Source organism: Sorghum bicolor, chromosome 2 (assembly GCF_000003195.3).
Source record: "Sorghum bicolor cultivar BTx623 chromosome 2, Sorghum_bicolor_NCBIv3, whole genome shotgun sequence".
NCBI lineage: Eukaryota > Viridiplantae > Streptophyta > Magnoliopsida > Poales > Poaceae > Sorghum > Sorghum bicolor.
The window spans coordinates 74,509,196-74,535,398 of record NC_012871.2 but is presented as its reverse complement, the minus strand read 5'-3'; the positions used below and the strand labels follow the sequence as shown (position 1 = coordinate 74,535,398).

Here is a 26,203-nt window from a genome sequence, read left to right as displayed (position 1 = left end):
GCTTTTGGGCACTTAATTATTGTTTGATGTTAATACTTAATTACTGCCATTAATATTTAATTAAGAATTGATTAAGATAAATAGAAAACCTAATCATTTTAGGTTTTGATTGGTCTTTGGGATTGATTGACAACTAGTGGTTACTTGGCATGAGATCTACACAACCTTGCTTAATGAAGATGATAAAATTTGCTTAGTAGTAATCTATGTTTTGATAACTAAGTTAGTTTGTTTCTATACCGTGAAGGTAAGTTGTACTCGAGGTAGTTATGTTTGTTGTTATCATCCAAGAACTTGTAACCTGTCTTTATCATGTCATGAACATCTCATTGATCATGCATATGCACCTCTACGTGTAGACTACGCTCTGGAGGAATCTGATCCTCAGTGAGTTTGTGGATCCATCTGGTTTTGCTGAGTTGTCGGACTTCCCTTCCGGCCAAGGCAAGCCCCGGACATTAAACCCTATCCTTGTATTTTCATAAAGTTATTTATATCACTTGAGTTAATATGATGCATTAGGTGAATAGGAGTTGAGTGAATCCTATTTGCTGCATTATCTACCTTGATGATTTCAATATTAACCTTGATACTTGTTTTATGAAAATACTTAGTATGCTTAGCCCTGCTTATTAGATAGGTTTTCAAATGAGAAAGTTTGAAGGGTTGTTGTGGTATACTTTTATGGCCAATAATGTTTCAATTTGAGACCGGTCGGTGGACTTGCTTTAAGAATGGAGTCTTAAAGTAGTGTCTCCAACTGTGTCAATTAAGGACCGTTCCGTTGTTGGCCTGCTGTGATTGAGACCTTTGAGTACAGCCCACATGCGATGGTAAGCCTTACCTATAGCTATTCCGATACTTGAGAACGGCTAACCGCGTACTGGGAGTGGAGAGATGGCGAGAGTAGCGTGTACCCACCTTACGGATCTGAGATGACCGGGAAACATCTAGATTGGCTGTAGGATGGTGGTGTACTGTACTCTCGGGTGACGCTGGATCCGTTCTTGTATGGGAGGATCTATAGAAAAGGTTGACATATGCAAGATTAAGTTCTACATATGTCGTGTGGTACTGAATCCCCAACTGGGTTTAATCGATTCGAATCGCCGTGTTTCCTCGGATATGGAGCCTCAATCCTCACCCCATCAGCGTAGTAATTAATGGATCTTTGGTATAAGAAAGATGTGGTATGCTTATGAAAGTTTGATAATAGTTTTGGTTAGTCATAAATGATGATCTTGAGTTAAAACTTGAAAGTAGGTTTTACTCTTAGTAAGCTTTTATGCAAAAGAAATGCTTTATCTTGATAAAGCTTTACCTTGAATCCCTATAGCCTGCATACCTGAGTCTTCACCTCTTTTCTAGTCGGTTAAGTCTTGTTGAGTACTTTTGTACTCAGGGTTTTATAACCCCTGTTGCAGGTGCTGACTTAGACTGCTAATGGAGGTCATGTCGGTGGGCGCGACATGATTTATCCACCTCTTCTACCTTAGAAGCTTCACCTAAGATGCTTCCGCTACTCTATACACCTTTTGGAAATTTAGTTAAGTTTATACTTCATCATATATTGTAAATTAAGTTATAAATCTTCCGCACTTTGATCTAAGTTATTTTTGTAACAAATGTTGTAATGTTGTGGTAACTCCATGTTGATCCTGTATGAGTTAAAACGTGGATGATTCGGGTTTCCCGAGGACACCCGACAGACTTCTTGAGTCGTTTGGAACTCGTGCACACCGATCAGAAGTCTTTGAGACAATGATAGGTGCATGTGGGCCACTTAATTCAGGAGGTTCTGCCACACCAACTAAATATCATTAGATTCTTCCTTAATTATATTTTCATAGTATACTCACTTTACATTACAAATCTTAGTATTTCACTCTATAATTTTGGTCAAACGTGAAAATATTTTAACTCTCCAAGATTCTTATAATGACTTACAATTTGGATGAAGGGAGTAAAAAGTAAGGCGGTATAGCCTTTTGCATGTACGGCTGTACCTTGAAATTGAATTCATTCTAATAATTATAGTTTATGCACAAATTAATTAAGTTAATATAGTTTTATATGAAATATATTTATATAAGTAGCATTTATACTATAGAGAAGCGAGTTAACAACCTTGCTATAAAAGTTGGAGAGTAGAAACATAATATTGTGATCCATCTCATCCTATGAATTTGAGATAGATTTATATGTGAACTTAAGAAAGGTTTAAAATGTCAAATTCCAAATCAAATAGTCTAATTTATTAAGTACTGTATTTCAATTCCTCCTCAACCAAAGGATCCAAACGGCCCCACTGAAAATTCGAATCCAGTATTCGCCACTTGTGTCACTTACACATAGGGCCATCCTGTGCCAGTGTTACTGTTAGTGGTAATAAGAGCATCTTCAAGAGTCTTTCTAAATCTCACTCTCTAAATCATTATTTGGAGAGCCATTTACGTAAAAATCGTTTTCTATATTTTTTTACTTTCCAACAATTTTGCTAAATCTCATGCGCACTCTAGAGAATCATTCTCGTCTTCTATATTTGGCTAACGAAAAACCTAGAATAGACAATGACTATATTTGGATGACCATTTAGAGAAGCTGTTGGAGAGTAGTTTTTCATCAAAATTACTATCCGTAGCATTTATGAAGAATATACAAAGTCTCTTGGAGATGCTCGTACAGGATTTACGCGTTTTGCAGTGGCATGACAATAATTTCCATTAAATAAAAATCAATGTTTTTTTTCTTTTTTTTTGATGAGTGGAAAATCAATGTTTTTTTCTTAAAAAGAAGGCAAAAGGGCTAAGAGCCCAAGACAGAGGCGGCCCAACTGAATGTCCGCTCGCAGCCCAGCCCAACCCGTCCGATCGAGTCGGTCAAGGAAGCCGGAGCCGCGACCGCCTCGGGCAATCACCAATCAGGATCGTCCTCTTCCTCCTGCGAGTCCAGAGTCCAGACCGGGACCGGGCGGCCTGCGTCTCGTCCCCGACCCCCGCACCGCCAAACCCTAGTTCACGGCGGCGATCTGGCGGCCTCCGTTCCGCTGCGCTCCGGCTGGTAAGTACACTCGCTCGCCCTCTCCATCCCTGCTCCGCCTCGCTATCTTCTTAGATTCCACGCCTGCAGCGTGCGTCGATTAGGTTCTTGGGCGGTGGGGTTGTCTCGAGGATTCGTCGTTCTGTTGGATCCCCTAGGGTTGTGTAGTGCACCGGCGTCTGCTCCACTGCGCTTAGTCTCCAAGGTAAAACCTAAGGTCCCTGCTTCCTTGGCCGCACGCGTGCCCACCCGCCTCCTCCCACCTCAGCGCGGCGGCGGCGGCGGCGGCGGCGGCGGCTCACCTCCTCATCTGGAGCCACCGATGCGCCGGTCTCTTCTTCCATAGGACCACGGCGCTTAGGGCACCGAGTTACAGCCACTGGACGCTTCACCCTGTATGCAGCTCACCAGGGCCGCCCTGCCCCTGCCTTTTCACCTCCGAGGCTGTGGTCGATTTCACGCCAGATCTATTACTAGGGAGCGCCGGAATGTGGATTCTCTATCAGTAGAATTAGTGATATGCGCCTTTTGTTTCGTGCGAAGTGTAGTACTACGTTACAGCTCTTGGTTCTGACTGACCGGACTGATTGCTTGGTATTGTGTTGTTTTTTTTGTATGTTATTGATATATACTTTTGTCTATAATGTACTTGGTAGCTAGTTTGTTAGTTTTTCAGGATACAATGATTGAATTTTGCATGGTATATGGTTAATTGGGTGAATTGGTTGTTTGAAATTGCAAGCCTTATAACTCAGACAGTTTTAATTTCGAGCCAGTAGAGCTGGAGATAGCGCAATGATTTGATTGTTTATGTGTGAGTAATAATAACAACGCGAGACAAAAACTAGCGTTTATGTGTGAGAACTACGCACTGCCTCTGTACTCCTGTAAAAACTGAAACACGGAACCGATAGAATCATGCAAGTTATACTTTTTATATATAGTTATTTACTCTTAGTTTGTTATATTTAGTGTCCGACGTGTGAGAAACCAAAATATAAATATACAAAATACTCAGACCAAATGTATGACTTGTATTGTATTTATCCTTATAGTAAAAGGAGTGAAATGTTGGGTTTGAATGCGTGCGTATGTCCTAATTCTGGCTGGGTTGAGGTTGATCCTATTTTGTTATTTTCATTTCACTGAAGATATGACTGACCTCATTAGTTCCTTACTGATCAGCACAGTTTATTTCTTTGCAGAGTTGCCAATTTGGGATAATCTTGTTCTCTCTGGGTGAATCAAGATGTCTGGGAATGATGATAAGCCACATGCTGCTGCGGACAGAATAAAGGCAGCCACGTTATCAGTGGCCAAGGGATTGAGCAGGGCTCAAGCTGAACGAGCTGCGGCTGCTGCTGCCCGCAATGTCAATGCCTATGGGCAGAAGGAAGAGGGACCAAGCCGCTGGCAGGAGAGGAAGGAAGCCAAGAGACAGATGTATCTGATGAGTACAGAGAAGGCTGCAAAGCTGGGCACTGTGAAGCCAAAAGCTTCAGAAACTTCTTCTGTTGGCGCGTATACCCAATGCCAGAAGTGTTTCCAGCATGGTCACTGGACATATGAGTGCAAAAACGAGCGGGTTTACATATCACGGCCCTCAAGAACGCAGCAGCTTAAGAATCCCAAGCTGAAGAAAAGCGTACCAGTTTCTTATCAATTCGAGAATCCTGATATTATAAAGGAGAGGGAAGCGGAGCAGAAGTTGATGAAAGAAAAGCAGAAGAAGGAGAAAGCTGAAAGAAAGAAGGGAAAGAGTAAGAGGAAGCATCGATCGCCGACTGATTCAGATAGCAATAGTAGTGGTGCTTCGGTGTTCGACTCCGACTCTGAATCATCAGTGACGGGCTCTGAATACTCTTCTGGAAGCAGTTCAAGTTATAGTTCCTCAGACTCTGAGGTCAAGAAGAGGCAACACCGAAGGAAGCAGAAGAAGAGAAGGCACAGGAGGGACAGCACATCATCAGCATCTTCTGAATCTGAGTCTGCATCGGACAGTGATTCTGATGACAAGGGCAGCCGGAGGAAGAGTAAAAAAAGGGGTGGTAGGCGCTGAGTTAATGAGCTGGACAAAGCAGTGTGGATGTTCAATATATCATTATATGCTTCTGTTCAATTCATCATCAGACCATGTGCTGGGCTTCTCCAACCCAAGAAACAAATGTAGTATTTGCTTTCCTGAATGCTAGTACTACTGATATTTTTCCCTGTACGAAGAAGCACTTGGGAGCTTTAGGTGTTCCTATTCTATGATTGCTTTAGGTGTTCCTATTCTATGATCTTTGTGTGAACCATTGAATCCTGTAACGATATATTCACCTATGAATTTCTAAGTTTGGTGTGTTCATCTTCCTGTTCCTATCAGTATTACTATAATCATTTACCTCCGGCTCCTCTTCTTTGCTTCATTCTTTTGTACTAACCTGGAGTCCTTTGCTTTTCTGTGTGGCGTGCTCATCTTCTAGAAAGTTTTCTGTTAACAAAGGGTCATCCTTCGTCTTAGGTTCTCTCGTTCATACCTCCATTCCTTTACTGTTCACCATTTGTTCAGAGAAAATCACATCACTGGCCAGTTATCCTCGCATTCCCAGGATGCCAGACGATCAGTGTGGCAGTCCAGTCATTTCCTCTGACAACCGTGCAGTTAACCCAGGCTGGATCTTATGACAGGCAATGATATTGCCTTCGAAGTGGAGCAAATGATTCTACCAGCTGAATCCACAGTTGCCAGTACTTGCTGCTTGAACAGAAACCTCAGACGAACAGTTTCGCTGTTTGGGATTTTATCTGCACACACATGTCTGCCCTGTAATCTGCAAGACTGAAATAAACATCTTCCTGACTGTTCTTCTCATCACCTAATAACAGGTTATGAGGCATGCATGGAGCTGAAGATTCAAGACAACTGTTGGCTGGGAACTTGAGCTGGAGGAAGGGTCCGGGAGGACATGAGCATCCAAGAATCAAAAGGCAACCACACTACACTTGGAGGAGGAGATGCTTGGCACTGGCAAGCATGACTTCCAGCGATCGAGCTGATCCGTCTGCACCTCCATCATGGGCTAGAGCTGCTCCGGCAAAGGAAACAGGTAGCAACACGAGCCCAGCTGCTGCGTTGAAAACCTTTTGCTTGGCATGGGGACGCGCCTGCGGGCTGCGTCCTCCTCGCCTTGTCGGCAGCGGGCTGCTGCGCACATGATCGGCGCCAGGCGCCTGTCGGCAGATGGACGAGGACGACGACGGGACGGGATGGTTCCGGCTGCCGGTCGTCGATCGCCTCCGCCAGCCGGGCTGGGATACCTACCGGTGTGGTGTACGTGGTTTGCCTTGTTCTTTACTGCCTTCACGTTCAACGGTTCAGAGCCTGATGGACGCGCGCTTCAGGCCAAGAAGAGCTCGAGGAATCTACCGCCTCTGTTTGGCTTTACCCTTGGTTTCATTTCATCTGCCAGCGATGCACTTCACTCACTGCACGCTTGTGCTTTGCTACGGCCTACGGAGTAGCAGCAGGTACGTACCATACGTCTTCGATTCCCCCTATACTACAAATCTGAGTCATACACATACACTTGGACCGTAGAGTACGCCTGGTAGTGGTAGTGTGGGGCATACATGTCAGAGTTGCCTGTTTGTATGCATGTCTCATCTGAGTCAACTTGAATACTAGCTAGATCATGATACACATGCTGTGTTTTCATATTACTACATATATGTTCTCTGCTAGCTTCTGCACCTTTTACTGTAGCTCAAAGTAACTGTAAACTGGTTAGATCGATCCTTCTACTTAGGATTCCTGCTGGCAACTACTAATTAAAGTGTGTAGCAAACTAGCAATACAGGGGCACTACACACTCATTTCCTTTTTCCCTATAAAGACAGCCTCCATCTTTCTCTTCCATGCATGTGTAGCTAGAGCAACATTCTTTTGGTAGATAAGTCACAGCATGGAGTTTTTACAGGCTTTTAGAAATCTCCTCATCTTTAGAGGGCTAGCTTTGGCATGCATGAGCATGAGCGAGAGCATGGGCATGCCCCACGGGGGCCCTGAAAGCCGGCGACTTCTAATGATTCCTTCCCGTTTAGCTTTTCCTCCTTTTTCCTGCCATCGATCGACCTCTCTCGCTCCTGGCTCTGCTAGCTTTATCTGTGGGAGATCTGAAATCTTTGCATCAGAATCTGGCGAGACATATGCATCGAGGCGAGCTTGCTGGGACAATCATTGCTCGCAACATTCCCTCCGTCACTTGGCTAATTCCCTCTGCATATGCTGCACGCACGCACTTCCCAGGCTCTCTGTTTGCGCTCCACAGACCACAGAAGTATCCCATGTTTGTGTCTCTGCTGCTAAACATATGTTGGCTTTTCCTATATTGCCCTCTTGGGTGCCATCTTAATTACCAGGCATTATATTCCCAATATGTCACCATTGGAGTTTTTGTGTTACAGTATATATCAGATGCAAAATGGCAAGGGATTTTATACTTGTCTAATGGCAAATAATGATTGCTCCCTAAAAAAAACTGCACAGATCTTGAAGCAACAAGTTTTCAACAAAATGAAGAAATGTATGAGTAATCAATTCATTTAGTTCATTCCTACCACATATGATTTAACGTTTAGGTGCCTATATAAGAATTTTACATTGAGGATCATATAGAAACAAGTTTCATGTTTATATCTTTATTTAATATCATACTTTGTTTATTTATTTTTGTCACTTTACTCGAGCACTATATGTATAATATAGTTTGAATAATTCATATGTGTGTTTATTTTTGAAGTATATATCTATTTTTGGTGCGTGCGTGCGTGCGTGCGTGCGTGTGTGTGTGTTGTGGGTGGGTGGGGGGGGGGTCTATTATTACATATATCCTCATGTGCAATTTTGAGTTGGTTAATTACTTAATTATTAATATTTTTTTTTGCTTTCACCCCCTGCCATAAGTATATATTAGTTCACACAGAAAAAGCAAACCATTTCTATTACAAACATATTAGTTTGGGATAACCTATATGCTGCCTCACATGACAAATCATAGCACTATGCATTTGTGGGCACTCCATCCATACTTCAAGGAGACAAGCACCTCCACATTGAGAACCATACACTACGAGCTTGATTGATCAGACAGGTGTTCATCAGTTGGCAGTAAATTTTGTTAGCACAACAAGGGGACCAGCAGCAAAATGTGGTGGTGAATGTTGTGGTCTTGAATTTACGTGGTACAGGCCACTTGTGTACGTAAGCAGGAACGCCTGCCTGAAGCATCTCAGAGCAGTTTGAAGGCCCTCATTATGTGTTGGAACCACCCCCAGTGTACCAGATATCATACTAGCTCATCACTGACCGCAGCATCTTCATTTTCTTTCCATTTGTGATACATAACACATGAACCTGTTCACGGAGAATAATTCCTTCAAAATGCTCATTCATTCTGTCTACCTCAATAAATTGATGCCTCGTCACAAATGGCTCTGAATAATGTATAGCTAGCACTTGCTTTTGCCGCCAATTCTGTAGAAGCAATTCAAGCCTGAAACATGCACGGACATTTCTTTTTGTCTTGACCTCCTTCATCAGAAACTATAGCAATAATGAAATCCAAAACTCCATGGATGCTAATTTGTTTTGTTGGAGCAGGCAGGGAGTTGAGTGACCCTATGTTTCTTTGACTGGTAGTGGGACTGCAGGTAGCCTTTAGGTACGGTGTCCTTAAAGCTGAGCTTTTGCATAGGAGCTAGCTACCACTACCAGTAGTACTGCATGCATGCTTTGATACCCTTTGCAACTAGAATCAACACTAGACTAGTCTCTCCCATATAGTTTACCCTTGTGTCCAGCTTTTTTGACCAGCTAGCTAGCACACTGTCATTCCTCTAGGGTAAAAGGAGGAGGGGATAGCCAATGGCATTTGCCAAGCCAGGCATGATTAGATTCTGCAAGAAAAGTCAGGAAAGACTATCTGTGTACCATATACATTCTCTCTAATCGACTAAGCTCGATCATCATATTTATTTCTTTTGGAAACGGATGCAGGTTTCAGATCTGCCAAGCAGTCAATACACACAAGCAAACAACAGGATGAAACTGTTGTCGTGTATGAGCAGAAGAGAGAGGTGAGAAGCTGAGAAGGCCGGGGATCGGAGAGAGGCCGGCACTGATGCTGCATGTGACACCATGTGGAGCAACAGAGATACAGAAGACTAGCTACCAGACAGCCAAAGAAGAGCCAGGCCATGCACTTGTGACTCTCTGCATTCTCTCTCTCTCTCTCTCTCTCTCTCTCTCTCTCTCCATAGGGAGAGAAGCAGTGTAAGATGATGCAGTGCAGTACAGTACTGACCTAGCTGCACCCCCACAGGCCATGCGATGCTGCAGATCGGTAGCTCGGCTCAGCAAGCTCAAGTTTAAATGAGAGAGAGATATGAGAGAGAGAGAGAGAGAGAGAGAGAGAGAGAGTCATGGGAGAGTTTGGAAGCTTCACGGATGTGAGCCCTGGCGTGCACTCACGTGTGGCAGTGCACGAGCTTTGGACGCATGTCCTGTTCCCTGAGCAGCACCCATAGGCGCATGCTCATGCTCGTGCAGGCGAGGACCCCCTGTCGCATGCATGCACGGGGCAGATGGCCTGCTTGATTGTTCTACTAGCCAGCCACCTCGCCCGTGCACCATGCATCCAGCTGCCGCTGCCACTGCACTGCACTGCACTGCAGCGCCCCTGCATATGAAGCTATATTCAGAGCCGTGCATGTGAAAATGGTGGATGCATGGCAACCATGTGGATCCACAAATGATCTCATGCTACTTTGGTAATGACCTATACGTATTGGATATGATTCATCTTTCATACTATCGTATCTAAGTACAATATATATCTATTTGGTTATTGGAGGAGTGTAGACATGAAGAGCTATATATATTTGGAGTTACAGTACTCTACAGGTGAAATAACTGATATCACAAGCAAGTAATATGTAAGTGGGATGCTAGTAACCTAGTACATACTATGGTGTTTTGATGCTAGATGGTTTAACTTAATGCAGCAGCAGGCCAGCAAGCTGGGGACGATGTACAAAGTTGCAGAAGGCTGCTAGCTTTTCCACACAATGCAAGATGATGCCTTAGTTCTACAAGCACGTTATTCTAGTGCTCATAAATCATAATAACAAGGTACTTCCCTCAAAACGCCTTTAATTATTGGTTCGTAATGAACTTTGCATGCATGCATTTTCCTCTAATAAGGCTAACCTTGCCATACTTCTGTAGTGTGGTAAGCAAAATGTCCACATAACCTATGCCAGTACTTTGGGGGGAAAATTGTGTATGTTGGTGGCGAATATATGCATGGGTTAGGAGGCTCAGAGAAGTTATTAATAATTAAGCAAAAGTTGAAGCTCTTCATCAGTACCAAATAAAGCTTATGACCACACAACCTTAGATTTGCAGTGCAAACTGGGCATTGACTTGGGAAACACATCCACAATTTGAAGAACATGCATGGAAAAAAAGAGGACCGAGGGTGATATATGTGAGCATGTGTAAGTTTGGAAAAGTAGTAGTCCAGAGCTCTCGCAGTGGTGATTTTACATCTTTACAGCTCCTTTATGCGTGCGCGGACTTTAACCAGGTTTTTTTTTGCCTAATGCTCTCTGACTTCTGACCCCGGCCGGCCCGCCTATCTCTTTCTCGCCCTCGCTAGCCATTCTTTCTCTCTTTCTCTCTGGGAAAGCCAAGGAAATGTTCTCTGAAAAGCTTCCTTTGTCTGGCGAGCGACCTCCCCATCTTTGGAGTGTCTTTTTCACCTTTTCCGTTTTCCTACACGAAAAAAGCTCTCTTGCGCATAGAGATGGTGAAAGAAGAATCAACCTTTCATGCAATGCAGCCACAGCAAAAGATTTGCATTGGTCCTTGCATTGTTTCCATCCAAAACAAGCTCTCTACTTCTAGACCTCTCCAGTACTACTGTAACGTGTAGTGTGTACTGCTAGCACCAGTACATACAAGCAGGGACAAACACTAACATATACATGCATACATATATGTTCTCGACTGTCAAAAAAAATGTTCTCCCTTTGTATAAGCTAGCAGCCGGGCCTCTCGACCTAGGTAGGCACTGTATGGCTGAGATGTGCATGGCAGTACTGTCCACTATGCTTTAGACGTAGTACTACCCATCAAACTTTGATGCAAATCAAAGGGGCTAGGAATGAAGTAGGAACAGCTAGCATAAACATCTAGATCTCTGTCTTTAATCAAGTACACCTAATTGTCTAATTATAATCCTCCACATTGCGTTGCAGTATGTGAGTGGCAATCATGCTAAAGTCCAAGATTGCAGCTGTTCTCTATGCAGCCTAGGGAGGCGGTAGAAGCTTTCACATACACATTTTGGTCTCTCCTCTTCTCGTCACATGACCTCTATGCAATGCCTTGCCCTATCCCTAGTATGTCTGATCTACACTCCTAGTAGACAAACAGCTTCATCTTTTGCAAAGTGCGTGCTGCCGTCTTCCAGTGAATATTTCTATACATCTCTGTCTCTCTCTCGTCCTAATCACCCTAATTATGTCCCTAACTAGCTAGTGTCAGTTCACTGCACGAATACACATATGTTCTTTAACATACAGACAACAGTATCACATCAAACAGTAGTTTGTGCGTACATACATGACATGATACATATATAATAACACTGCCTGCAGTATCTTTCTCATGCATATGCATGCATGCAATGATATGATAAAGAATGGATGATATTTCAGAGGAATCTCGAGATGAGAGAAACGTTTGTTGTGATTTGTGCGTCACGATACATGTCTAGAGAACTGGTTTTTAACGGCATCTGGGCATGGTGTGTGTCATCAGATAATGTGGCCCGCCCACTGCCTGATCTAGCTAGCTAGAGAGGAAGATGACAACATTCTTTGCAGGATCTCTCTCATCACTAGCCAGTAGTCACACATCTATCACAAATATAAAAGCATAATACTGTATATATGGACGTAATATAAATATATGTGACATAGTATGGATGATCTCTCTCGCTCTCTCTCTCTCTTCACCACCAGGCACCAGCAGCATGCAGGCAGCAGTGTTCTTTTGTGCCCTTATTATTTTATGCATATTTCCCCAGTCAAAGATAGATCTAGACCTGGCAACACAGATGCAGTACTGGGCCACATGTGGGCATGGGGATAGGTCATGTGATGTACTCACAATATGTCTACCACAAACATATGATTAAAGCAACCTTGTCATATGTGGAACAGAATCTTCCATAATATTCAAACTCCACACCCAATCCACACTGCGCACTGCACTGCATGCACTGAAGCAACTAGTTGTGTCACACACATGCCTGCCTGCCTGCCTGCCTCACTATGTACCTCTACTCTTCATCTCTGCACCCCCCCCCCCTCTCCTCCCTGATTGAAATTAAACTTTGCCTCTTGTCTTGCTAGCTAGGATGGGAGTAGTTTCTTCTAATGAATTCTTCCTTCTGTTTTAATTTCTCTGTTTATTTATTTACTATTGTGTTCATCCTTTAGAGAGGTAGTACATGCAATATATGCAATATACTAGCTTTCATACAAGCAAGCAGGCGGCCAGCAGGACCAGTGTACCAAATTGTACTGAAATAGGCCATGCAGATGTAGTAGCTGGCGAGCTGCCTCCTGAATTGCATTGATGCATACTTGTGGCATGCAACTGATGAGTACTTGCATGCCAAAACCTCAGCTGCATCTATTGATCACCTGCAGGCAGGCAGGCAAGGGGGCCTAGAATGGATCTTGCATTTGACTCTGTGGTTTCATTGCTGCTTGCTTGAATGGATATCTTTCAAGTTTGATAAGGCATGACGAAGAAGGAAAGGATCGGAGGAGAGATGCATTTCATACACAGATCCAGCTAGCTAAAGTAATCTTGTGAGATGAGATCTGTGCGACCTTACTTGCAAGCTAGCTAGCAGTAGCTAGGTCTCTTCAAACTTTGAAGTAGCCACTCACTTTCACTGGGCAGCTGGCTAGTAGCTACCAGTGACTGGGCAACTCTCATCAGTTCATGATGCTATGTGCATCCATGCATGCTGGGACCAGAGAGAGAGAGAGAGAGAGAGAGAGAACGGGAAGCAGAGGAGGGAAAAAAAAGAAAACTTTGTTTTGTTTGGTTCAATGCTGGTTGAAAAGTTGGGGGATGAGAGGAATCAGGAATGTTTGTTTTCTTGCACATTGATATGATATTAATGGAAGCAGCAGCCTTGGTGCCTGGCCCTCTTGCATCACCATCACACACACCCATGCATGCATCGATATCATGCAGATGCAGCTATAGCAGGGCAGCATGCTGGCCTGCCTGTGGGAGGCTGGGAAGTGGGAAGGGGCTTTGCCAGTGCCCAGTGCAGGGATGAAGGGCCGAATCGCATTGCATGCACTATTGCCCTCAAAAGTGGATCCCTCCCCTGGCTACCGTGCATTGCATTGCATTGCACATTGCACTGCACCTCGCTGGACTCTGGATAGATGGCCATAACGCCCCCCCCCCCTCCCCCATTACTACAAGTCTCCACTGTACTGTACTACTGCTGCTGTTGCTGCTCTCTCTCTCTACATATGAGAGTGAGAGAGAGAGAGAGGTGTGTGTGTGATCGAGTGAGGTCTCAGGTCTTCTGGTGTGTTGCTGTTCCATGGAAGTCACGGGGCTGCCTTGAAACTTGCAAGCAGCAAGCAGGCACGGCCGGCCGGCAGCAGCAGCACGAAACAAAAGTATCTCTCGTTGTTTACAACCACACAGAGACACAGGCAGGTAGCTAGCTAGAGCCAGCCCAGACCCAGAGGCCAGAGAGAGAAGCTATAGGCATGTGTGTGTGTGTGCACACACTGCAGCATGCACCAGTGCTAGGTGCAGGTGGGGAGAGGGAGGGAGAACAATTTGGTCACTAAATACCATGAGGATACGGGCCGTGCGGTGCGGTGCAGTGCAGTGCATGCGCGCGCGCAATTATCAATGATGTATCACAGCATGTACATGTGTACCGTTTTACTTTGAGATTCGTGCTACGTACATACACTACTAATGTGAAACCCTTGGCACCCTCTGCGTGCACGGCGGTGTACCGTCCACCGTGCACGGATGGGACGGCGGAGGGATTCCTCAGCTGCTGCTGCTGCGGCCGGCGTGCTCTGACCTGACCATATCTCCATCGCCCTCAGCTCGCTCCCAGTCCCAGCAGCTGCAGCTCCCTGGCTCTCACTCTCTGAGTCCTTTATTTTTTCTTTTTCCATTCCATGCATGCCTCCTTTTCTTGCATGCATATGCATGCCTTTTTGTTTTTAAAAAATGCATGATCCAGGCAGCCCGTGCCTGCTGCTGCCAGTAGTGTAGTGCGCGCCTGAGGACGGACGGACGGACGGATCGATCGGACGATCGAGACCACGCACGGGTCGTTGCTTGGGCGTTGCCAACGTTCACGCACGTCAAATCCATATCGATCCATCTATCGTACGTCGTCGTCGTCGTCTGCCTGACGACGTACGTTACGTCGTACTCCTACGTGACGCTGCTCGCTGCTGCACTGCTGACCATGCATGGAGACTCGCTTTTAGGAGGCACGTGCTGTGTTGAACGGCTCCTCTCTAGCTAGTCCTGTTCAAGTCTCGTCTCAAAGCTAGGGCCCAGCTGCAGCTACCTAGCTTGCAGACGACCGGCCGGGACGGCAGCCGAACGCTACAGCAAACAGTGCCGCTGCTGAACATGTGTTACTAGCTAGCTAGCTTGATAGGTTCTAGTAATATACTAGTCCAAGAAAGAATCAATTTCTAAAATCCGTGCCAGTTTGACTAACTTTATAGAAAAAAAAGTAACAACATCTATGATATAAAATATGCATCATATGAAAATATATTCTATGATGAATCTAATGATACTAATTTGATACCATAAATCTTAGTATTTTTTTCTAGAAATTTGGTCAAAGTTTAAAAAGTTTGACTTAAGATAACTCTGGAAATTGACTCAACTCATGAACGGAGGGAGTATACTACTGTACTATACATACGTGTGCACTTAATAAGAGGAGGGGATAACTGACTAATTTCCTGCTTGTTGGCATTAAAGCAAATTGAGTTAGCACTATGGTAAAGAAGACACTAGGTTTATCTAGCTAGTAATACCTTTTATTTGTCAACATTTGCATGCAGCCCCAATAAACCATTCATTTTTCTATGTTAATACTCCCTCCATCACAAAATAAATCAACTTCTGAGTTATCTAAAGTTTTTTAGGTTTGATCAAATTTATAGAAAAATACACAACAACATTTATGACAATAAGGATATATGAATATTTAGACCGTTGAATCAATCGAGATAGAATACACGATTTTGAACATATTATCATAAAGCCACTCCCTTGAGGACCTAGATGTCATATTCATCTTAGTTAAGGGTGCCTACCATGTTTCAATTTCATCACCTAGTTATTCTTGAGGAGGTATATATAATTTCCTGATTTTTTGAACATTATGTGTATTCTTATGACACTAAGGATCTAAAAAAGGCATGTTTTTTTTCCATATTATCTTTTGAGCAAGTAAATGCATCAGTCTAAAATTTACTCTTAAATTTTACCATATTTTTTTTTACAACTCTTAAGTATTTGCCAATTCTTGTTTTCTAACCTCAACTATAAATCATTTACTTTCTAACCTTCAACTATTTAAACCCTTCACTTCCTAGTCTTGGTTTGAATTTAATATGGGTAATGGCTAAATTTGTATTTGAACATTAAAATTCATAAACAGCTTAAAAATATTCTAAACATTTCTTCTCGTAAAGTTTATTCCAGTACATGCCAAATTGTTTATATTTTCAATGATCATATGTGCAACCGGAAGTGTGGAATACATCTAGAATTAATGTTTGAAATCATTTATAAATTTGCAAATTTTGAAAACTATGCCATAACTTGAGAAATTGTAACGTGGCTTTAAACAATACAAAACCGAATGGATTTCTTCTTTATAAACTTATAAAAAGGAATGTAGATGCATATGATAGTTGAGGTTGAAAGTGAACCTTTTAGATTAAGATTAAAAGTAAGATGCTATAATAGTTGGGGATTAAAATGAACTTTTATTTAGCTAATACTTGAACTAGACTCTCGTACTATATCTTTTTTTTATAATGCATAACTATATACAGACTCATTGGGGGTGAATCTAGCACCGGATCCGGATCAATAGGGGCTCGAGCCTCCTCTATCGCTGCCGGATGTATAGAGCCCCTCCTAATCCCCTGCTGCAAGTTTATAGTCACTGAAGCTTATTAGAAGAAGAGGCTAAATGTAGAAAATAAGAAAGAGAAGCCCCTCCTAGCATACATTTGTACACCATGCCACTGGGACTATAGTTAAAGGCTTTTCATGGAAAAAAAATATCCATATGTAATCAGCATCAGTCTCATCTCTTTCAACAACGGCGACAAAGGTGTCGATCGTACTGCACCTTGCATCACATCTAGGCATCTCTATTTGAAATAAAACTAAATATGTAATAATATTATACACTAGCTACTTGATCTCCTCCAAGCAACACGTATGCCCTAGTCAGCAATTATAATAAGTATGGTGAGCGACACGAGCGAGAGGGTAATGCCAAAAGAACGACCTAGTTAGCTAAAAGCAATGCAAAGCTTCTCTCTCTCTCTCTCAGCTGCTGGCGAGTGGCGACCATCTTCATCTTCTTCTGATCTTCTCTCCAACAGCTAGCTAGCTAGCGAGTAGTACTACTGGAGTACCCACACCACCCTGCACTGCTCCTGCACAGATATCCATGCATATGCATATATAATGATGAGAGAGAGACAGAGACGGGGTCTGGCCGTCCTCTCCTCTGGCTACTAGCTAGGGCAGAGAGAGAGAGAGAGAGAGGCCTGTGGGGGGAGAAGCAAGCAAGAGAGGCAGGCAGCGGTCCAGGTCGTCCAGGCAGTGGTGGCCTGATCAGCCTGACCCACACACGAGAGAGAATATTTGAAGGGAAGAGGAGGAGTATGAGGAGCTGAGCCCTGCTGAGCTGAGCTCGTGGGGTGTGTGTTTATGTGTGCGAGTGCGAGACAGTGAGACTGGAGATAGGGCTAAAGAGCGGCAGCCTTTAATTTCTCTCTCCTCGCACTCTCGATCTCTTAGCTTTCTCCTCCCTCTTCCTGCACTGCGGCTCTAGCAGCTGCAGCTCCCATAGTTATACTCCTACTAGCTTATATTGCTCCTCCGATCCTCCACGAGCAGCGCTCCCTCCTTCCTCCCTCCTCGTCTTCTTCCTCGCTCATCTTGCTCAGCTTGTCCTCCATCCATCCATCTCTTCCTGTGCCGGGCGAGGTCAGCGAAGGATCAGAGGCTAGCTAGCTCGATCTTAGTTTTTGGCCGCCGGCGGCCGGCCAATTAAGGGGGAGAAGCATGGCTTTCCTTGTGGAGCGGTGCGGCGAGATGGTGGTGTCGATGGAGAGCTCGCACGCGAAGCCGGTGCCGGCGCCGTTCCTGACCAAGACGTACCAGCTGGTGGACGACCCCTGCACCGACCACATCGTGTCGTGGGGCGAGGACGACACCACCTTCGTCGTGTGGCGCCCGCCCGAGTTCGCCCGCGACCTCCTCCCTAACTACTTCAAGCACAACAACTTCTCCAGCTTCGTCAGGCAGCTCAACACCTATGTAAGTCATACACTTCTATCTATCTACTATATTGCATTGTTGTGGTCCATCTTCGTTCCTTCCCTTCAGTGGCATGCAATGCATCAATGGTTTCAATTCCTTGCTGTGTTGCTGACTAGAGAGTAGAGACCTTTTGTTTCTCATCTCTCTAGGTTTGTATTGCTGCTCTTGTTTGTTTCCTTTCCTAGCTACAATGTGACAAGCTAAGCTTGCTAGAAAGCAAAAGTTCTTTTTTTTTCTTGGGTACTCCATCTCTTCGTTCGTCGGATTTATTTGGTTGCACTGTGTGATGAATATACGGCAGCAGGCATTGGTGTGACCTGCCAACGACTAGCTAGCCAATCGGTTGCATTCATGTTCCCCTCCATGTAGCAGCATGCTACTGATGCATGCATTTAATTTGCGGTTTGCATTTTGGTAGCTCACTGTTCTTCGGCTTTCTGGTTCTTTGTTGACTTGTTGAAAGGGACTTCATTCGACCACTTGCTTCCAGTCAAGGATAGATTTACAAGGTTTATTCATAGCCTTACACTTTCAAAAATAGTCAAAAGAGTTTTTTTGTTTCATTTTGTGCCAAGATAGATACTGTTCGGGTACTAGTACTATACTGCCTGCTTCTTTTTGTGCCAGGCTAGTAGATACTTCCTGATCTGATCTTGTCAACAACCATTGACTTGATGCCAGTATCGTCTATATCTCTTTTTTCTATCTAAATTGAAAGACATATTTCTCCATTAGCCAGCTCTTGCCTAATAATGTTTTATTGGTATATATATGAATCTGCTGTGAGAATCCAGAGTACAGATATGTGTATCCATAGCATAGAAAACAGGTTTCATGAGCATGCATCGTACACATGGAATGAATCATCCTTTGTGCGCTAGTCTCACTCCCAATCATTGGGAAAAGATTGGCACAACGAAATTAAATACACAACGAATTATATATATACCCTATGGTATTCTGTGCCAAGCAGTATATACCCCGTACCAGATACCATGCATTTTACCACCACACATCACATGACATGACTAGCTGAGCTGACTACACATCAGTACAGTACTACACACATGCACACAGAAGCACTGATCTGATGAGCATCCATCGTGATGTACCAGGCGTCTCTCTCTTTGCATTGCTAGCTTGATGCAGCATGTGCACGTAGTACATCTGCCATGCATGGTAGCTGCAATTGCAATGTGGTGTTGTGCAACAGTAGTGTCGTCGACGATCTCTCATCTCATGGATTATTTTCCTTATTATCTTGTGCTCGCTAATAACACAACTCACTGCAAGAAAAGAATGCTGAAATTTTTTCTTTGGTTTATTTTGCTATTGCTGTTGTTGTTGTTGCAGGGCTTCAGGAAGATAGTGGCAGATAGGTGGGAGTTCGCCAACGAGTTCTTCAGGAAGGGCGCCAAACACCTCCTCGCCGAGATCCACCGGAGGAAGTCGTCGCAGCCGCTGCCGACGCCGCTGCCACCGCACCAGCCCTACCACCACCACCACCACCATCTCCACCACCACCACCTCAACCCGTTCTCCCCGCCGCCCCCGCCGCCGACACAGACGCCGTTGTCGTACCACCGCTTCCAAGAAGAGCTCGCCGCCACAGCGCACAGTGTTCACGCCGGCGCCGGCGGCAACAATGAAGGCAGTGGAGGCGGCGGGGACTTCCTGGCGGCGCTGTCGGAGGACAACCGGCAGCTGCGGCGGCGCAACACGCTGCTGCTGTCGGAGCTGGCGCACATGAAGAAGCTCTACAACGACATCATCTACTTCCTGCAGAACCACGTGGCCCCGGTGACCAGCCCCTCGTCGGCGGCGCACGCGCCCCTGCCGCCCAGCGCCGGCGGCGCCGCGTCCTCCTGCAGGCTGATGGAGCTGGACCCGGCGGACTCCCCTTCACCGCCGCGGCGGCCGGAGGACGACGACGGCACGGTGAAGCTGTTCGGCGTGGCGCTGCAGGGCAAGAAGAAGAAGCGAGCGCACCAGGATGATGGAGACGACAACCATGAGCAGGGAAGCAGCGACGTCTAGCCGCCGCCGGCCAGCCGGCTTGCATTGCTCTCGTTCGTGTACATATAGAGATCAGATCAGAGAGGAGTAGTTTGGATCGCTAGCTCGCTAGCTAGGCTTTGGTAACTTTCTTTTGAGTGCGTACTGGAATTAATGTGCAAGAGCTAAGTGTTGATTTGTCTGAGTAAAACTAACAAGAATCCATGCATGCATGGATTTTAGTCATCAGCTAAGCTAGTTGCAGAGGCTTGCACCACCCCTTCTCAAATCAAATCTCAACAAGCAGTTCTTCAATTCCTGGCCGTGCATGGGAATATGGAATGGACTATGGAGTGGGCATTGCTCTCAAGCTTGGTGATCGATCGTCATCGAAAGACTAGAATGCCTACTACTAAGTGACTAAATGCATGCTATTGCTAAGCAGGCCAAACAAGCCTCCATGGGCTCATGGGAAATCTCTGAAAGAAATAACAATTAATTGATGAAAATCTATCGAAAGTGCTTTTGGGATCAAGTTATATCACCTCTGTATATGCAAGAGATCCAAGTGCCTGTATATATCCATGCATGATGCATCTCTCCAGCTACAGTGACGAATGCTCTGAGGGAGAGCCTGCATAGGGTATTAGGGTTCACTGAACTTGCAGTAATGCGTACATTGCTAGTCACAAGCACTCCCTGCTAAATATCCTATAGTTTATGGGTTATACATTATATATATAGCACATTGTCTTTGACACGAATCTCTCTCTGTATATATATTTCTGAATATTCTCTACATCACTAGGCCACAACAAAGGAAAAAGATTACCATAAAACATTCTCGTATAAGTGTTTTTTCTTAAAGAAAAATTAACGCAAGATTATATATGATGCTCAACCATTGTATCTTTTCTACGGACAGAGCTAGCATAACTGATGCTGTTAACACAAGTACAATATAGCAACAGGAGCAGGAAGTAATGTGTTTCTCATCGGTTGATAGCTTTGCTCCAACGGCAGTTACATGCTATACATACACAACTGTTTGATCCACAGACATTAACAAACAGTCTCCCACCACCCAGTAATCTTTGTTTTAAACAAATGAAGAAAAACAAACCAATTGAACACCGTAACTGAACAAAAGAACATGGTGTGTACAAGAGCAGTCATATCTGAAGCCAATAGATTTTCAAGCTTAGACTTCAGACAACATTCGCTTTCACTGTTCCCCTTCTGTCATGCCATAGTTAATGCATCCATCTCAAGCTATCATATCATCTCATAAATGGTAAGTACTTGGTCATCTTTGTGAAACCTTTAAGATCAGTGATACAGTTGGAACTAAGCTGTATCTAGGAACACAAAACAGCTGCCGTCAGTCATCTGTATAAACTGGTTCCTGCCAGTCTTTGGTATTCTTCTTTGGGTCATCACAGAGAGCAAGATCTTTATCGAACTCTTTCATTGTCTTCACAAACGTCCTTGCGCCTTGCATAATCAACCTTTCCACCATAAATAGCTGATAGTTGTTCTCGATTACCAGATTCAATATGCTGCTGAAGTTAGATGAATATGCTAGTCTGTACCTGCATGCACAACATGCCACCATAAGAGACACAAACAATGTCATAGCTTGTCTCAAGAGAGCACATGCAAATATAGTGCTGCCTTGCTAACTGCTATGCAAATATTACTTTTATATTAGCAATCCAAGTCCATGGTGATAGTTCCTTGGGAAAGATGAAACCATCCATCATTCATGGAACGTTTTAAACATTTGAAATATATTACTTAGGTAATCATTCAGGAATACAGTTCCTGAAATAATAGAAATCAATAAGCATTGGTCAAGCAAGAATACATATGAGAACCAAAGCATAGTTTGGTACAGCATCTACTTGAGAGGCAGCTATCCCAGGCTCAAACCAGGATGTTCACAAGTTGTGTCCAAACTCCAAAGGGTCTGGTATTTCCATCTCTTAAGACAGCCAGGGGGCATCATCTCCCTATGGTTTTTTAGCAGGTATACATATATCCAGGTGTGGTATCTCACAAATATGTAGGTTGTGGGGATACAAGTCAGTGCATGGATACACCCTGAAAAATACACCATTGGAGCTACGTCCTCAAATTTTCATTGATGTATGGGCCACAGGTGCAAGAAGAGTAGGTACATGCATCGTGCCAGTATTACTTGTCTGACAGATGAAAAGAAGCCAGGTGCAAAAAGAGTAGGTACACGGTGTCAGTCTTACTTGTCTGATAGAGATGAAAAGAAGCCTGGAGTCCTTTCATTTGAGGCAATGAAAAGAGTGCGACCTGGTCGAATCCACTTTGCAATTCTTTTCTTGATAAACTCAGGGCGAGTATCTCTGTCAAGATGAGGATGAAGACTTCGCTCAACACCAAATCTATCTTTCCTATTCTTCAGTAGGTCACCTCGTCTCACATGAATAGCATCATAGTCACCAAGTATCTCTTTCATCTGAAGAAAGCACACAGATTTATAAGCAGAGAATAGCATGCTGTATTTAATAAGTCAATATTACTAAAAGAATATTGAATACACAGGAGATATTAAGCTCTCCCTGAACATCCATGCACAGACCTGTATGCACAGATCATGTAATAGCATGCCACACCCTATTCTAAGAATAAATGTGGCATACAAGGCATGTCATGAAAGCATGAGAGATGAGAATATACTGAATGAGGTAATCATTCGCTGCTTGCTAGCAAGTTTAAACAGGCAGACTGGCAGGGGCCAGCTGCTGCACATGACACATAACATGCTACATTCAAATGATATAAAGACTACAACAGTGTATAGAATAGTAGAGAGACGTTCATAAAAGGATGTGGAAACATGAGTGCTTCTAAGTGGGAATCTGACAAAAATGCTACTCTAGTAATTGGGCACATTCAATTACTGATGGTAGTACTTTCTCCATCAGGCACTAGAAGAGATAAATTTCCACACGGGAGCTAGTGATAGGTTAACAGAACAAATGTCAAGAATAGGATTTTGAACTAAGCAAGACAGTGCTGGGAAATGGTTACTTTACTGTGGGTTGGTGGTCACTATCATTTCAAATATTTGTAAAACTAAACAGTAAGTCAATCTCTTAACAATATACCTTGTTTGCTGCTTCCCTCAGTTTCCTTGTTGCCATTGTTGGCAGAAAAGTGTATGGCAACATCACAGAACTACGCTTGGTCCGGTCCTTGCACTCCATAAACCTGAACTGTAATGATGATTAAAGTCTATACCTGAATTTTATGTGTTACATGATAGACGTGATTAACCGTTACTACAAAATTAAGCTATTTCTTTGAGTGCTGCTAGCATGGTATAGACTCGCAGGGAGCAAGTATCGTTATTCCTTACCAAGCAAGAGGACTTGCTGTGCGGTTTATGAGGAGAGCACCAGAGTAATTTGAATTTTGTTTGAGTTCAGCTCTGCTAACCCCTTGTACATTCACCACCAAGCCATCCTCACCGAGCTTTGTACTTCTTGATATTATCTCGTACCATGATCGTGGATTATCCAAAATAACAGGTACAGTTCTTGATATGAGGTCGATATCATATAAAGATTCCATTGCACAAGAACCCGTTTCCCACCTGCGAAGACATGGAGTTTAAGTATTATCAGGATCTTTTCAACCTGACAAAAATAAACAGTGTGCATATGTAGGTCTGGTGCTTAAGAAGCAAAACCTTTGTTGTGAAGTTGCATTGCTTGATTGAAGGACCCCCTTTGTATTGTGCACTGAATTGAGGCACATCTTTGCAGGCATGACAAGCACCCTGCAGAATGGGGCCATTGCACATTAACATAATTCCACATTGCACACGAATTGGTGAAATTGAGAACTTGAAATGCAACAGAGCCCCTGTTTTCATACAATCTGTTTTGCTGCTTCCTATCTTCTAACTGCCTAGACTAATATCGATGCAATTTGGAATTCAATCGACACTGCCATCTTTAACCACCGGGCGCCCATTTCTGGACGCCAAGGGCCACCTAGCGACCTCAATCAACGCGGGTGAAGAGAAGGAGGGGAGCAAAGCGACGACACCAAATTACCTGTCGAGGAAGAGGGCCTCCTCGAGGGCGCAGCGGAGGCTGGACTCCTGGTGCCCGAGGCCCGCGCAGGAGCCGCAGTGCTTTCCGGGGCAGTCGACGCGGCTGCCCCAGTAAAGGTACCTCCGGTTGCCGTCCCTCTTGTCGACGTCCCGGGGCCGGAACCCCAGGAAGGAGAGCGTGTCCGTGAAGGACAGCGTGTCGGTGAAGGACAGGATGCACAGGATGGAGAGAGCCGCCGCGACAGTGATAGCGGCCAGGAGGGCCCTCTTCAGGGGCAACGGCAGCGGCTGCCTGCGGCCGCCGGTGATCCGGGGTTGGATCGCCATGGGAGGTGTGGGAATGTGCTCTGGCTATTTTCGCAAGAGGACACGAGGAAGAGGGCGAGGAAGGGATCCAATTCTATGGGCCATACTGGGCCCTGGATCAGCCCAATAGACCCATCGCGCTTTCAGCAGCCCGTGCGCAGCAGTTATTTCAGCTAAGAATTCTTTTTTCCCTAAAAAAAACTAGGAATTCCTTTCAGCTACAAGCTGTCGCGCTTTCGTTATATTTATTTTTTTTAAGGGAATCAGTAGGGAAATTCCCTACCTATTTTTTTTATTTCAATTGAATAAAAGAATGTACTGTACAAGAGAAAAGGGCAAAGCAAAAATAAATTACAAGGCTCTTAGGCCCAAAAAGAGGAAAAAAGGCTCAGAGAACACTATCTCTCCATACTGTTAAGGGGATTCTCCTCTTTTCGTTGGCCTTGATGCACACCAAATCCAACTCGTCCTTGAGCCTACTTCTCCAGAGCGACAGGCTGCAGGTTCCATTATCAAAGATGATAGAGTTTCTCATAGTCCAAATGACCCAGCAACCAGTAATTACTATTTCTCTGAAAATGGCATGTCCAGACTGTCCTCTAGCTTCTAGTACCATGTCCAGGGGTGGCAAATTCAGGTTCCAATTGATTAATATGGAATTCCAGCAGCCCAGACTGAAAGAACAACCGAAGAACAGGTGTAAGCTGGTTTCCTCAGAGCCTGTGGAACAGAGGACACAGCTATAGTCTTCCAGATGCATATTTTTTCTTCTTAGCAGGTTTCTTGTGCTCAGTCTGTCTCTAAGAAGCAGCCAGAAGAAGAACTTATGTTTGCCAAGGTTACTGGAGGACCAGAGCCAAGAGAACAGAGGGGAGGCTTCCTCTGTATTTTGACTAAGGGCTTTGTATACTTTCTTGCTGCTGAAAAATGTGTTGTTGCCAGGGAGTTTCCAAATATCAATCACATTTTCATCCCAAGCTCTATTTAACTCAGAGTTTGCTAGTTCGCCAAGTTGGCCATCAGCTTGGGTTGATAGAGGCAGTCTAAAATTCGCTTCCACAAATAGCGAGATAATTTTTTTAAGGAAATAGTGCGGGTATCTAACTTTTTAAAATGATAGTAATGTTCATGTTTGTTTTTTTTTCAAACAGTTCATCACTTCATCTTATTATTTGATTCTAATTGTTTTGTTCTAGTGTGTCACAAAAACAAGACATCGTACATATTTTTTCATAGTTTTATTCTATGGAATATTTATTTGTAACACTTTTTCATAAGTGAAAGGAATAACTTCATATAAATATATTTTTACTTTGATTTATTTTAATAACAATGTTTATACATTTACATGAGAAGATTATAACTTTTGGTTTTGACTGGTTATGTATGTTTTTGTTTGGGAGTTTTGAGTTGTAGTAACAAAAGATCCATAGACTCTAGAAGAAGAAATATTTAAGTTGACACTTTATTTAGTCTATTGTCGATTCATTATATGAAAGCCAACATATGGTTGTGCAATTTCATACAAGGTCAAATCATGGCAGGGTTCAGTTTTATCTTGGTGAGTTTTATTCCTATATAAAAACCTAACTTTCTCAGAAATTATTTGTTTTCTTATCTCTTCTTGTAAATTTGTTTTTTATCCTCTTGTACCTTCTGTCATGTGGACATGTAGTTTGTATTTTTTACCCTAAAATATTGCTAAATTCAACACGGACACTATTGTGTAGTAGATGGTTTGCTCTTGGAAGTACCTGGACAGATTCATTCAACATCTTTCAGAGATTAATCATTGCAAAGGATGCTTCGTCTCGACCTTTTTTCATGAAAATCTTCATGATTGCGGCAAACTGTATTTGGTTAGAGCAAAATGCTTTCATCTTTGAAGGAAAAAGCTCCTTGTCTGAGCTCTTGGAAGGCTGCTTTCAAACACGAAGTTAGTCTTCATCTTCATAGGATCAAGCCCTCTCTTCATCCATGCATCCTCTATTGGCTTACCAGTCTTTAGTTTGTTCAGCTTGTTTAGTCTCTCTGTGTTGGTTTTTTGCTAGTTTGTT

At 43.8% G+C, this 26,203-nt stretch overlaps 3 protein-coding genes across 3 annotated transcripts; 2 read left to right on the top strand and 1 right to left on the bottom strand.

Annotated features, from left to right (window-relative positions):
• LOC110433014 (zinc finger CCHC domain-containing protein 10) lies at positions 2,904-5,401 on the top strand. The gene is made up of 2 exons (XM_021454547.1): positions 2,904-3,060; positions 4,245-5,401. The coding sequence occupies exon 2, from the start codon at positions 4,289-4,291 to the stop codon at positions 5,096-5,098; it is 810 nt and encodes a 269-aa protein (XP_021310222.1). The 5' UTR covers positions 2,904-3,060; positions 4,245-4,288; the 3' UTR covers positions 5,099-5,401.
• Positions 16,684-20,059, top strand: LOC8073087 (heat stress transcription factor B-4b). Its single transcript, XM_002463219.2, has 2 exons — positions 16,684-17,746; positions 19,103-20,059. Exons 1-2 carry the CDS (start codon positions 17,492-17,494, stop codon positions 19,784-19,786), a joined length of 939 nt encoding a protein of 312 aa, XP_002463264.1. The 5' UTR covers positions 16,684-17,491; the 3' UTR covers positions 19,787-20,059.
• LOC8073086 lies at positions 20,656-24,221 on the bottom strand. Its single transcript, XM_002461058.2, has 6 exons — positions 23,842-24,221; positions 23,472-23,561; positions 23,139-23,375; positions 22,888-22,990; positions 22,006-22,235; positions 20,656-21,336 (listed from the first exon to the last, which is right to left on the bottom strand). Exons 1-6 carry the CDS (start codon positions 24,165-24,167, stop codon positions 21,126-21,128), a joined length of 1,197 nt encoding a protein of 398 aa, XP_002461103.1. The 5' UTR covers positions 24,168-24,221; the 3' UTR covers positions 20,656-21,125.

Excerpts from the sequence above, each read along its gene's own strand:
- LOC110433014 (XM_021454547.1), top strand. The coding sequence starts at position 4,289 with ATGTCTGGGAATGATGATAAGCCACATGCTGCTGCGGACAGAATAAAG.
- LOC8073087 (XM_002463219.2), top strand. The coding sequence starts at position 17,492 with ATGGCTTTCCTTGTGGAGCGGTGCGGCGAGATGGTGGTGTCGATGGAG. Across the intron at positions 17,747-19,102 it reads TCAGGCAGCTCAACACCTAT|GGCTTCAGGAAGATAGTGGC; the intron begins GTAAGTCATACA and ends TTGTTGTTGCAG.
- LOC8073086 (XM_002461058.2), bottom strand. The coding sequence starts at position 24,167 with ATGGCGATCCAACCCCGGATCACCGGCGGCCGCAGGCAGCCGCTGCCG. Across the intron at positions 23,376-23,471 it reads AATGCAACTTCACAACAAAG|GTGGGAAACGGGTTCTTGTG; the intron begins GTTTTGCTTCTT and ends ATGTCTTCGCAG. Across the intron at positions 22,991-23,138 it reads ACAGCAAGTCCTCTTGCTTG|GTTTATGGAGTGCAAGGACC; the intron begins GTAAGGAATAAC and ends ATTACAGTTCAG.